Source organism: Pantherophis guttatus, chromosome 2, assembly GCF_059756535.1.
Source record: "Pantherophis guttatus breed Tessera chromosome 2, ASM5975653v1, whole genome shotgun sequence".
Classification (NCBI taxonomy): Eukaryota; Metazoa; Chordata; class Lepidosauria; order Squamata; family Colubridae; genus Pantherophis; species Pantherophis guttatus.
The window spans coordinates 189,512,199-189,525,887 of NC_142064.1; the positions used below are offsets into that span (position 1 = coordinate 189,512,199).

At 36.8% G+C, this 13,689-nt stretch overlaps 1 protein-coding gene across 6 annotated transcripts in view; it reads left to right on the forward strand.

Annotated features, from left to right (window-relative positions):
* Positions 1-13,689, forward strand: part of SEPTIN8 (septin 8) — a 79,388-nt gene that overhangs the window by 55,017 nt on the left and 10,682 nt on the right. For 2 of the 6 annotated variants that reach the window (XM_034404624.3, XM_087883647.1), the window contains exons 9-10: positions 1,478-1,668; positions 6,998-10,036. In XM_034404624.3, the coding sequence (XP_034260515.1) occupies positions 1,478-1,668; positions 6,998-7,001 (195 nt within the window). In that variant the 3' untranslated portion in view covers positions 7,002-10,036. Of the gene's footprint in view, positions 1-1,477; positions 1,669-6,997; positions 10,037-12,901; positions 13,630-13,689 lie in introns of those variants that run through there. The other 4 variants (XM_034404617.3, XM_087883646.1, XM_087883644.1 and 1 more) reach the window with 2 other exon arrangements.

Consider the following 13,689-nt stretch of genomic DNA (forward strand, 5'->3'; position numbering starts at 1 on the left):
GGCACATGATGGCCTGGTAGGCCCGTTTTTCTTTCTTACCTGGTTCCAGATCCTCTCTATGTATCTGGGAAGGGCGAAAACAGCCTTTCCTACTCCCTTGGAGGCCCTACAGAGGCTGAAAGGGCCCATTTCCCAACTCTCGGTGGGACAGGAAGTGACATTTTTTGCTGTCCCCAGCCTCCAGAACCTCTCTAGGAGTCTCTAGGAGCCTCTCTAGGAGTCTCTGGAGGCTGGGGACAGGAAAAAACATCACTTCCTGTCCCACCGGGAGTCGGAAAATGGGCCCTTTCAGCCTCCATAGGGCCTCCAAGGGAGTGGGAAAGGCTGTTTTCAGAGAGGATCTGGAGCCAGGTAAGAAAGAAAAATGGGCCTTCCCCACCCCGCCCCCAGGCCCTCCAGAGGCAGGAAACAACCTGTTTCCCTACTTCTGGTGGGCCCAGAAGGCCCAAAAATCAGCTGGCCGGCACGCGCATGCGCCCCAGAGCTGAGCTGGCGTGCCCACTAATATGGCTCCACGTGCCACCTGTGGCATGCGTGCCATAGGTTCGCCATCACGGCCCTATACCATTCCAGGCAAGTGGCTGCCCAGTCTCTTCATAAAAGCCTCTAGTAATGGAGCACTCCATCACAAGCCGTTCCACTGGTTAATTGTTCTCACTGTTAGGAAATTTCTTTGTAATTCTAGGTTGTGTCTCTCCTAAATTAGTTTCCATCCATTGTTTCTTGTCTTGCCTTCTGGTGCTTTGGAAAATAATTGACCCCTTCTTCTTTGTGACAACACCTCAAATATTGGAACACTGTTATCATATCACACTTAGTCTTTCTTCTCACTAGATAGACAAATCCAATTAATGTGACTGTTCTTCATATATTTTAGCCTCCAGCCCCCTAATCACCCTTGTTGCTCTTTTCTGCACTCTTTCTAGAGTCGCTACATCTTTTTTTATAACATGGTGACCAAAACTGGGTGCAGTATTCTAAGAGTGGTCCTACTAAGACTTATAAAGTAGTACAAATACTTCACATACTCTATTAATGCAACCTAAATTAGAATAGAAGCATGCAGGTTTTTAGTGCTAAAATGGGCACTTGTGTCCAGGGGTTGTACTGTTTAATTTTCTTTGGACCTTTCATAAATAGTAATGTGATGGTGATAGAGGTGGTATTGGAGAAGGAGGAGGAAGAGGAGGAGTTAGGAACATGTTTTGGGCCCAATTTGTGAGACTGAAGGATTTTTATGAGAGAAAGTTTAGGAACTGAACAGGAACCCTATGAAATGTTTGTACGTTTGCTATGTAGTTGAAACATCCTACATGACTACAGTATTCTACGTATATCTTACATAGTGTATACTCTGACATGGTGTGTAATGGATACTCTGGAGTAATCTGCCTCATTAGAATACCTTTTTGCAGGCCATAATTGGTTTTAGTGCCAGACAGAGCCTGGGTTAGATTTCCTTTCTTTCTCCCACCAGCTGCATGAGAAGTTTGAACATCTCAAGCGAATACATCAGGAGGAAAAGAGGAAAGTAGAGGAGAAAAGACGAGAGCTAGAGGAGGAGATGAATGCCTTCAACAGGCGGAAGGTGGCAGTTGAAACACTACAGTATCAGAACCTGCAAGCCACTTCACAGCAGCCACTGAAGAAAGATAAAGACAAGAAAAAGTAAGCCACTTTATCTACCTTTTCCAAGATTCACAGCTGATCGAATAAAAATGTTGCAATGGTTATTTGGAACAATTTTGCAAATAACTTGCAACAATATTGGTGCAACAAATTATTTGCAACAATAAATAACCATTTGGTAACAAGTACCAAACTTTGGTAACAAGTTTGGTTAGGTATTGGTAACAAAATCAAACCTAAGGTTTAATTACCCGTTTGGAATGCTTTCAAATCCTAAAAGGATAAGCCAAAGGAATACCTTTTAAAGAAATTAAAGACAAATGATTCTTAGATCTGAAAAGATTATTTAATTGATGCTTGATTATCCTGATTCCTACAAGGAATGCTGGGTCTGCTAATCCCCATGGAAGTTAATGAAGTTTGTTTTCTTTACTGTTGGGTTCTGCAATCTTTGATATTAAAGCAGTACCAGAAGCACAGGATCTGGACATCAACAAAATGAAGAGCAGAAAACAATGAATTGAGGAATAGAAGCACTTAGCATATACATGGGTACTTAATTTTAGAGTATGATTTATGTTCCATAAATGTACACTTATCCTTCTCAGTGTTGGTATATTAAAACTGAATCATGTGCTCTGAATTTGAAACAAAAATGTGAACATTGGACCCTCTAAACTTATTTGCTAACAACAACTCTTCAGGTTTTCATGCAGAGACCTTTCCTGATGATGTTGCCAAGATCCTTTCAATCAGATATGCTGGATAACTGCTCTGTGAAAAATAAAAGCCAGTAAACATGAAAATTGTTAAGTTGGATCCAATATCAGGCACACTCTTAAAATGTCTGCTGTTTGGATATAGAGTTATCCTCTCTTAGTTGTACGATTTGAATAACCTATAGCAGAACCTTCTCTATATTCAGATGTTGTGGATGTCTCAATAATCTTGAAGCTGTATGATCCCCTTGTAAAGCAATCCCAACCAGTGGCCATACCATATTTTTACTGCCTACAATTCATAAGATACATTTTCAATATTTGCATTAATTCATATTATTTGTGCTGAATCAACAACTAAAAGCAAAATGTGTTTTTCTGGAGTTTACTACTTGATATAAAGTCAGCTAAAAATGAAAGAGCTTTAGATTATTTAAAGCTACTTATGCTACTTCTAGTAGATCGGGTCTTGAATTAAGAGATCCAAATTTTACTTTTAATAAGCATTCAAAGATGAAGGAAAAGCAGAACACACACACTAAGGTTTAGCAATTGTATCTCAAGTTAGCACTTTAATATACAGTGGCATCATGATGTGTGTTTTCTTACACAATATTATTTTAAGAAAATACATTTCCCATCTTCCAAATTAATGAATCAAGAATATTTCCTATTTAGACTGTCTTTAAACTTCTGCAGCATACTTATTATCTTTTTATCTTTGCCAGTACCGTATCATGGTGCCTACTCTTTTAAACTTTATCAGTGATAAAGGGCAGCTGGATTTGGAAAATCACACATCACATAGGAGATAACAGAATAACAGAGTTGGAAGGGACCTTGGAGGTCTTCTAGTCCAACCCCCGGCTTAGGCAGGAAACCCTACACCACTTCAGACAAATGGTTGTGCAAACTCTTCTTTAAAACTTCCAGTGTTGGAGAATTCACAACTTCCAGAGGCAAGTTGTGAATTAATTGTTCTAACTGTCTGATGACTCCCTTATATGCCTTGCAGAATCCAGAAATTGTACCATAGGGCAGGAGTACTGAAGTTATACAAATAGCAGGAAATTACATTTAGTGCATGAGTAAATGAGAGGCTATACAGATAGAAAAGGCAGAATCGTTATGAGGTAGGAAGATGTCCTTTGTCAAGCAAGGTCATTGCATCCTCCTCTTGAATGTTGTTTATAGATACCTGGCTGACCAGAGTCCTTCCAACATGAATTTGGAAACCACATAAATTGAACCTGGGATCCAATTATAGACAAAGCATATGTTCATCCATGGAAATACTTTTCTTACCTATTAAAGGTTTATATGCCACCCTTGAAAAAGTTATTCAAGGTGGTTTATGAACTTTTACCTAATGCAAAGTTAGAGCAGTCACTGGATGAGAATTGCATAGCCAATGAACTTCTAATAATTTCCCAGAGGAATGGCTATTTTAGTCTCTTGCAGCAAAAGCAAAAATATTTTTATGGAACCTGGGAAGTAAGATAAATTAAGATCTGTCTAAGCTTTTGTGGAACACAATCAGATGCATAAAATTTAGAGCACTTCTTTAGATATAGTACATATGCAGGTTCCCCCCATCTGAGGTATATTTCACATCTAAAATTCATTATAAAATATTAGCATACAATGTCTATGGAGATTCTCAGTTATCCAGGTCATGGTTGACCCAAAAGTACTTTTTCAAGAGGCAATTTCAAGCTGCCTCTTGAAAAAACACCTTTGGGATTAGCATACAATAGCATACAATATTAGGTAGTCTCTGTTGGTAGTGCAATAATTAATTCTTTGTTTTAATACGGCTTGACATGTTTTACCTTTTAAAAAATGTTGTGATCTTGATCATTGAGTATAAACTCTCTAACTGCAGAGCTGGCCAACAATTACTTAGGTTTAAATGTGGGAATATTAAGTCCATCATTTTTCTTACTTAGGAAATGACCATAGTATATTTTATTATTTTGAACTGTAGCTGAAGATACATTATACACTAGTAATAAGATAGGTAGAAATTGGGCTGCTAATGAAACCAATAAAAACTCAAATCAGATACAATTTAAAATACAGATTCAAAATATATGTAAATAATTTAACTGAGCTGACCTTTTGCCACTATTTGAAAACCATGTTTGGCATTAGGGAGCATGGATCAGCCTATCTTCCACTCCCTTCTCCCACCCACCTACCCCCAGCTCATCCCAGTTTAAAATTTAGAGCACTCTAGCCATTCTGTGCATCTGATGAAGTGATCTATAGCTGATCAAAGCTTATGTCTTTGAATAAAATTTGTTAGTATGAAAAGGTATTATCAGATTCATAGCTTTTACTACCATAGACTGACATGCCTCTCCTCCTATAATGGAGGCTCATAACTACAGATTTGCTTGGAGTAAAATTAATCTTAAATTACAATATATTGTGACATCTACTTATTTTAATAAGCAAGATTTCATGGTAACTTTTGCTACAATTATTTCTTTCATTATGGAATGTCTAAAATGAATTGGAACAAAGTTGCCGCTGTAGGAAAAGGATTCTTTTGCTGGCATAAATTGAAGCAGTTGCTCTATGAAAAAGTTTGCATTAAAGCGGGTTTAATTGTATTCATCTTCTGATTTTATATATATGTTGCGGTCTCCTATACTTATTTGCCCAGAATAAATCGCCCTTCTTAATAGGCTAAAAGACAAGAAATGGATTGAAATGAAAGAGTTTCTGTTTCAGCACGTTCAGATAGTTCATTTATTCTTTATTAATATGTGAAGATTTAGCCATTATTGCATTTCAAAGCTATGGAAGTTTGTCATCTGAGTTGGGATGAATGTCAGTATGGACATCTCCTATTGAACGATGCCCAGTTGATACTACCTGGTTTATTTATGTAATTCATACCTGATATTTTTACTGTAAAAATGCCAAAGCAAGGATACAGTTTATTAAACAGACACTCACAAACACACAAACACACACACACCAATTACAAAGTACAATTTAGTCAAAATCTCCATTCATATCATAAAGAGGCTCCAACAGCACTCTTTCAAGGAATGTACAGTCCTGTCTCAAATGACAAGAGAACATCATGTTCCCATTGTCCTCATATTTTCAGAATTCAGCCTCGGCCCGTTGATCTTCCTCCAACCTCCTGCGGTGTCCAGAAATTGGTCAAGAACATGAATTCATTTCTCTTGATTCAGATGGTACCTAACTCTGTTGCTCTGTAATGTCACACATCAATGAGGCTTACCTCTGATTCCCTTAAGAATGGCTTCCAACAGCTTTTATAAAAAACTGGAAAGTATGTTATAAACAGTGAAATACTTTGGAGTTCCTTAACTGCCAGGAAGCCAAGATATAGTCACCTAATGCTAATCTAGGAATAAAGTGGTTTCACTGTAATGCTTCGCTCACAACCTACAAGGAAAGTTTAGGATATCACATGTTTAGTTTAGGATATCACAAGAGCTAAGGTGGCACAGTGGTTAGGGTGCAGTACTGCAGCTATTTCAGCTGACTGCTAGTTCAGCAGATCAGCGGATCAAATCTCACCGCTCAAGGTTGACTCAGCCTTCCATCCTTCCGAGGTGGGTAAAATGAGGACCCAGATTGTTGGGGGCAATATGCTATTTAGTATACTGTCTTTGGTGTAAGCCTCCCAGAGTCCTCGGAGAGTGGGCAGCATAGATATATGAATAATAATAATAATAATAATAATAATAATAATAATAATAATAATAATAATAAAATAATTTAAAGGGGGAATGAAGAGATAAAAAGATAACAAAGGCACATTTGTTCCCTGGGCAGTCAGTATTGATTTGGTCACCTAATCAGGCCTGAATGAGTTCAGTTATTCCTTTCTTTCAGGATTATCTTCAGTTTTACCCTCTCTTAAAAGGGGAGATTAACCAACTGAACATTAAGTTATTAAGGACCAAAAGATCCAAATTGGATTTTTTGAGCAGGAGACATATGAGTTCTGTAGGGAGTCTTGCCCATGACTCTTGCGCAGATGCATTTACCATTTGGTAGTCCCGTCCAGTTATTTCATTTCACTCCTAGAATTTGTACATTGCCTTCAACAACCTATTAATGTGCTCCAGCTAGATCAATCAGAGAAAGAGGACAGGAGTTGAAAGAAGATGGACAGCTACTAGTATCTTGCTTGTGTCCTTCTGTTTCAAGTAATCAATGCTTCAAATAGTTATTTCTTTTTAAAATACTCTGTTGCTCTGACTGTAAAACTTATTATTTTCACTAAATGCAATTTAGTGTTCCTGAACTTGGCAGTCACTTGGATATCTTGGAATATAAATAGGTACCCACATGCTGAATCCCTGCTGGTGTGAGATCTGAGATAGTCACTCTTGCTACCACAAATCTTAAAAAGTGGGAAAATACTAGGAATTGAACATGAGCCTTTATATATGTCAATCTAATATTTTAGTAAGGTAAAGTGGTTGAGTGTTAATTGCAGTTACTTTCTGGCAGATTTTTGAGACGGGTATAATTCGATTGGGCATTTATGGCATGTCCCAAAGGGTCATATCATCCTTATTTTTTTCATGCTATTATGTTCTTATTACATTTGAGTTCTATAGTTTAATCCATGTTTTTTTATGTTTTTGTTTCAGTTAATCTCACACATAGATTACAATGCCATGAGTGGACTCTGTATATTCATATGTATGTTAATTGTTGTTTTCCCACCTTGTGAATCCTTCTGCCATCCCACTGTGCAAAGGAAGCAGCACGAGAAACTCATCACCTGCCTTTTTTCAAGAATGGATGGTGACCATGCAGGAAATTAGCATGATTAAGAAAAAGAATGATTTGCTTTGCCTTTGCAGATTCAAGGTGGAAATTCTTCACACATTTAGTTCTGAAATGTCGGGAAGGTAATTGCAGCGCAACCTATTTGTTCTAAACTCGAAGTCACCATCTCTGTATCAAATGGCCCTAAATATAGCAAGTCAATTTTTAAGATGCAATATAGGCAGAGAGGTAGCAGTGTAAAAGTTACCATTGGGAAAAGTTACCTTTGGTTTTAATTTTTGCAATTTATTCTGAGGGAGAGATTACCAGAATGTTACTTCTGATCAAAACCTGTTTTGAGGCAACATTCTTAACTTTATATTAAAATAAGAACTATAGTATGAGAAAGCTTAGCATTTCTGTTGGTGACTGAAATATTATTCAAGACAAATTTCAAGAGGGTATAAGTTTGCTGTAGGATCTAGTGGAGACATATAATTCCTTTAATTAATTCTCTCCTCAAATTTTAAAATTGAAAATAGCTCCATAGTTAGTGGTAGAACATAGAAAGTCATACTTTACTTTAAAAAATAAAATTCAACATTAATCTCTATCTTTTAAAGTTGGTTCTTTTCCCTCAACTGGTTTTCAGCCAAGGTGGTTTGGCTATTTTAAAATAGTTCATAAGTATTGCAGATGTCAAGTACTGCAAGTACTATAATTTGTTGTATATGATAGAGGCCAGGCAAAAAAATGGAGATGGCATTGATGGCAAGGGTTCTGAAAAAAATTAGGCCAATTAAGATTAGGCCAATTAAAACATTTAGTGGTTTTCAAATCATATTTTGTGCTGGTTTAAATTGTTACTTATATACTGTACAGTCTACTTTTAAAATGTGACTTGTCTCTTGTTATATGCTTTGAGGAAATGTACAACTGAAATGTGAGTCTGAAAAGGCTGGCTTAGTATATGACAGGCAGTCCTGGGATCCAGTTGATCCATTTATTGCATATGGAGATTCAAATTAACACTGGACTCAAATGGATCTGGACAAATGGCAAGACTTCCAATTATACAGTGACTTCTGATGGAAAAATCAATTACAAAACATTCCTATTGCATAAATAAAGCTGCCAGAAAATTGAACCAAGCTTAAGTGAAGTTTATTGAAGCTTCACCTTACTGCCACAAAAAGATTCAAATTTTCTTTGCCAGGAAATTGGTAAGAAAACCAAATGCACAGCAGCTGTTAGAGCCAGCTTGTGCACTGCATAGAACTGGATGGACACATGTTTTCTCTCCGTTGCCTTAGTATTGACTGAGCAGCTGTTCACCGAATGTTTTGCTTGGGAAGTTTTAGTTGTCCTTCCATTTAAATTTTTGGTGGTGCTAGAGCATTGCTTGCATTTTTTTTTTTTGTTAAAACCTTTCCAAAAGTAGAATTTAACTATATAGTTATCCTGAGGTTCCTTGTTTTGCACATTTTCTTGCAGAAGCTTCTTGCTTAGAGGTTGAAATACTGTTTAGTCTTTTGTCATTTAACCTATGGCCAATGTCTGAATATATTGAAAATCATGTTACAGTATTACCTGATATTTTTAAGAGAGGGGAAAAAAAACCTCATAAAAAAAAACTGTAAGCATAGGTTACATTGCTTAGCGCATTGTAAGCCGCCCTGAGTCCGGAGAAGGGCGGCATATAAATCAAATTAAAAAAACAAAAACAAAAACGCAAGCCTCTTCAAGTTATACTGTTTCAGGCTTGCATTTTAATCTCTTTTTTTCTTTTATAAAGGCTGTGCCTTTATTAAGATAAAATATATTTTCTAAAATGCAACTGGATAATTACTGAAGGTGAATTGCAGTGCAGAAGAGATCTATTGTATTGTTTATGTAGATAATAGCAGTTCTGGTACATGATTACTTAAAGGCGTAAAACAAAATTTCTTTGGGAGGCAAAATTAGGAGCCTGAAAATTAATGCATGCTAAGGAGACTGCCGGGTGGTAGAATAGAGTTCTATTAATTATGCAAAATGTTGCAGCTTAAGTGTTTGTGAAAGCCAATAAGATCTGTTCTATGCAGAACATTTCTTTTTAGTCCAGTTGGTTTTCTGGACCTCAGTTTGATGCTGTCCTATTTTGGAAATTAATTAAGAAGGTGGGAATAATAATAAATATAAAATATATAGAGGGCATAGCGAAATGACAATATATGTCTGATGAAGACATTCAGAATGTATGTAACATTATATTAATTATTATAATATTAGTGTTATGTGAGTGCATATTTTATGTTGTGCTTCCTGTTATGTTATTTTCATTGAAATATGGGCCTCAATTTTGCTACCATCTTTGTTAAACTATTTGTAAATTAGTCGTCCCGTGGAAACTAATATCCTTTTCTTGGTTGAGGTCTGATTTGGTACTTTGTATTTCTTTATGGGACCAAATTGCATTTAGTAGTTCTATTCATTGTTATTTAATAAGTTGCTAGCTATTATAATGTGACACTAACCTTAAATTAAATCTTAAACTAAGCTTGAAGATTTACCTCTGTTGTGTGAAGTAAGAAAAACAGGAAAACACAACAATCTTATTTCCTACATTATTTTCTATAATGTTTGACTAGTGGAGAGCTGCATCTTCCATTGACTTTAATTACCCCATATTTTCCTGTTTTTTTCAAAATTTGTGTAATTTAAGTAATGATTCAGTATATGATCTATGTTTTCAGAAGTAAAAATGTTCACTTGGACAATCATACTGAATGATATTTTAAAGTGTCAAGAGGAGAACCCGTCAACTTCTTTTAATGAAGTATTATGTATTGTTCTTACATTACGGTTTTAGTAGTTTTTTAACCACTTTTTCAGCTTTCTTTGTACTTCTTTTTATTAAATATTACATTTCATTTTAAGTTCCGTGCTTTTATTTTTACATATTTCATTCAATTCTAACTTGAAAAAGTTCTTGTAACATATTATATAACTATAATATTTGCACCCTTAATGCTGATGTGCCTGGGGTAAAACCATATTCTCATTGATGCCAGCAACCCCGAGCAATTTTTAATGGTGGAATTAGGGCTTGTCTGCACTTTAAAAAGAGATGATTTCATAATCAGGTTTCAATTATGAAAGAAGAACACATTGTTAGCCTCAAAAACTTTAGCTAGGAACCTAAGGAGGTACTACTCTGGTGGAATTGCCTTAGTTGCTGGGAAAATCTGAGCTGAAGGATGCTCAAGTTGTGGAAATCATACACACAGATAATGGGGCAGAGAGAATTTTCAATTCTCAAAATCCTGAAAATACATTTTAAAGATGGGTAAGATAACATAAGGAATATGCATTCGGGAGGATAAAAATGTAGGATTGCATTCAAAACAGTTTGAATAGTGGGGTTATTTTTAAAAAAAAGAATATCAACAAGTAAGGTCAACCATAATGAAAAATAACTATAATTATAGTTCTTATGAAAATGGATGGGTAATAATGCTTTTTCTTACTACAGGCCCCATTCCTTGTCCATGTCCCTTTTTTTAACCCTCAGAACCGATATGGGAGACATTGGAGGGCTGTGAACATGAGGTCAATTATCCTGATGTTCTATGAAGTGAACCATTAAGTATTTAATGATTTTGTAATACTGGCACTATGGTAGCAGAAGTGTAAGGAAAATAATGAATAAAATAGCTATTCCTAATCCATCTCATAGATGCAGGGTGTCCTGCTGCTACAGTGATCATATTTAATTTTGTTTTGCTGAACTAGGCTGTCTTAAGCAGAACATAAATTGTAATGCATTAGGTAACTATATTACTAGATCGATAGGAAAGTATAGATCCGTGATGGTGAACCTATGGCACGCGTGCCAGATGTGTACACAGAGCCCTCTCTGTGGGCACGCGCACCGTCGCCAGCTCCTCTTCTGATTTCCAGCACGCACATGCATGCCGGCCACCAACTTCATAGGTGCTGAAGCACCAGAAAATGGCCTGAAAATGGCCCCAAAAATGGTGGGACAACATGCCTTTTCGGGCAGTTTTCCAGGCCATTTTTGGGGCTGTTTTCAGGCTGTTTTTGGCCCGAAAATGGACAAAAAAAGTCTCAAAAAACTACCTGAAAAACAGCCGGAAAATGGCCTGGAAAATGGCCTGAAAACAGCCTGTTTTTTAATCTGTTTTGGGCTGTGTTCCGGTCCTCTGGTGCCTGTAAACACCAGCTGGCCAGCGTGTATGCGCGTGCCAGAAATCCAAAGTCCAGTTGGCCGGCGTGCACATGAACGCATGTTCCAATTTGAGCACTTGGTGCCATAAAGGTTCACCATCACTGGTATAGGTAATCTGATAAAATGCTAATTAGCAAGGATAATGCATCACAAAAAATGCAAATTGCATTTTAAAAAATGAGATGCAAATATATGAGATTCTAATTGTAGATATATGTCATTTTAGAATGAAGAATACTGTATCTTTTGCTGGTTGTCTTTTTCTTAAATTGGCAACTGTTGAATATGAGCTCTGTTTTATGAGAGTACCAGTGAATCAGAACACATGTAACACAATTTTTTTTTTTTTTGTTATTAGATTTATATAGATTTATATACCGCCCTACTCCCGAGGGACTCAGGGCGGTGAATAGCCAAGAGATAAAACACACAGAATTACAAAATTTAAAAACAGTATAAAAACCTAATTAAATAAATTTGGCCCAGAACAGATTAAAATACCCCTAAAATTATAGACAAATTTAAATTTTACAATTAAAAAGGGAGGTTAGGCCAGGCCAGCCTGTTGGAATAAAAAGGTCTTGAGGGTGTGGCGGAAGGTGCGTAAATCCGGGATCCTCCGTATCTCCGGGGGAAGCTCAGATAGCAGATGCCCCCACAGAGAAGGGTCTTCCCCTGGGGCCAGTCATCACTGTTTGGCCGACGGCACCCTGAGGAGCCCCTCTCTATGAGAGTGTACTGGCCGGTGAGAGGCTACTGGTGGCAGCAGGCGGTCTGTGGTGTCTCTCTGAGTTTGGTTGTTTGCTTGCAGACCTTTCATTACCCAACTAGGTAACATCATCAGTGCATAGGTACTTATCCATGACTTTAAGATTTGTGTCACTGTGAAGAGATCATTGAAAGTATTTTCTCTTACCGAAGTAGTTAAAGCAAACATTGCCTATAAAGCAGCTTGCTTTCTGTAGTGAAATTTTAAAAACTACATTTGCAGTCAAGAGGAACCATTTGGTTTCTGTGGGCCTGTTCTTGTTTCATATTCTGAGTAGTAAAAAGGACTTTGAGAAGGTTCTATCAATAAGCTTCTCATGTTGAAATCTATGTTTTGTGGTCAGAATCAAGGGAAGGTTGTGTCGGATCAATTAAGGGCTAGTTAAGGTGCCTTTGCCACCGATATATACTGAAATGGGAGCTTCTATCACTATGCATCACCTATTCTATAGTTCTTATTGGAGTTTATATGGTTCCTGGAGGTACAGAACCTCGGTTAACCCAGTCCGACCCCATCCCCCACTCCAAATCTATTCTCAATTCTGCATGGCAACGACGGATCTACAAACATTACGGTCTATTGACTCTCTGATCTCTTTTTATTTTATTACTGGAATTATTGAGAGCAGCAAGCCACTGAACTTTTTCTCCATCTGAAGAAAATCATAACGCTGACATTTGAACAAGCAGCAGTGGTATCTTTACAGAATGTGTTTTCTTGCAGTATGTTTGATGTAATTAAGTGAGCCTGAAATCTAAATATTGTTTCTTGTTCTTTCTGTAGCTTCTTTAGTCTTCCCAGTTCGTGCTCCATTACATCAGGAAGATATGTAAATTAGAAGATTTATTAAGGCCAAAACATCTCATGCAGAAGAGTTTTAATTGGTGCTTCTACTTTTTTAATGCTTGAAATGTATTCACAGAAGAGATTCTAAAGCAAGGATTGGTTTGGACGGCACTGCCTGATCAGGTTCCTTGATTAAGTAGAAACTGATCACTCACCTATAAATGTTTAATTCAGACTAAATGCATGGCATGTACTAAAATAAATAAAAAAAGAACACTAATCTTCCTATGTGGAGAAAGAAAGCCCAACAAAGTTTCCTAATGACAGATTGAACACACTGAGAAGGTATTCACAGTGAATTTGATGTTTCAGCTATTGTTTTACTTCCAGTATAAACAGAGACACGATGTGTTTAGTTGGATCCATTAAAAATGACTCTACCTATAATGGATCAATTTTTCAAAAAAAACATTGTAATTTAGAAGCCCTACATGAGAAAAGTCCTCACCTTAAAAAAAAAACACCACACCAAATATGTCACTGTGTTTCAAACTGGGGCATCAAAGATCATTTTAAATTATCTCTAACCTCTCTATGAAATTCTAGAATCTCTTAACACTAACTTTGCAGAAATTCCCCCTTATGTCTGTATAATGAGACATTTTGTATGAAAGGAAAATAACTCATTAAATTACTGTGCCCAACTCAATAGAGGGACACTCCCATTCTTGTCTCTTTAGACCATTGTTGTCTTTTCCCTTTCTGTATGTGCATCTGCTTTTTTT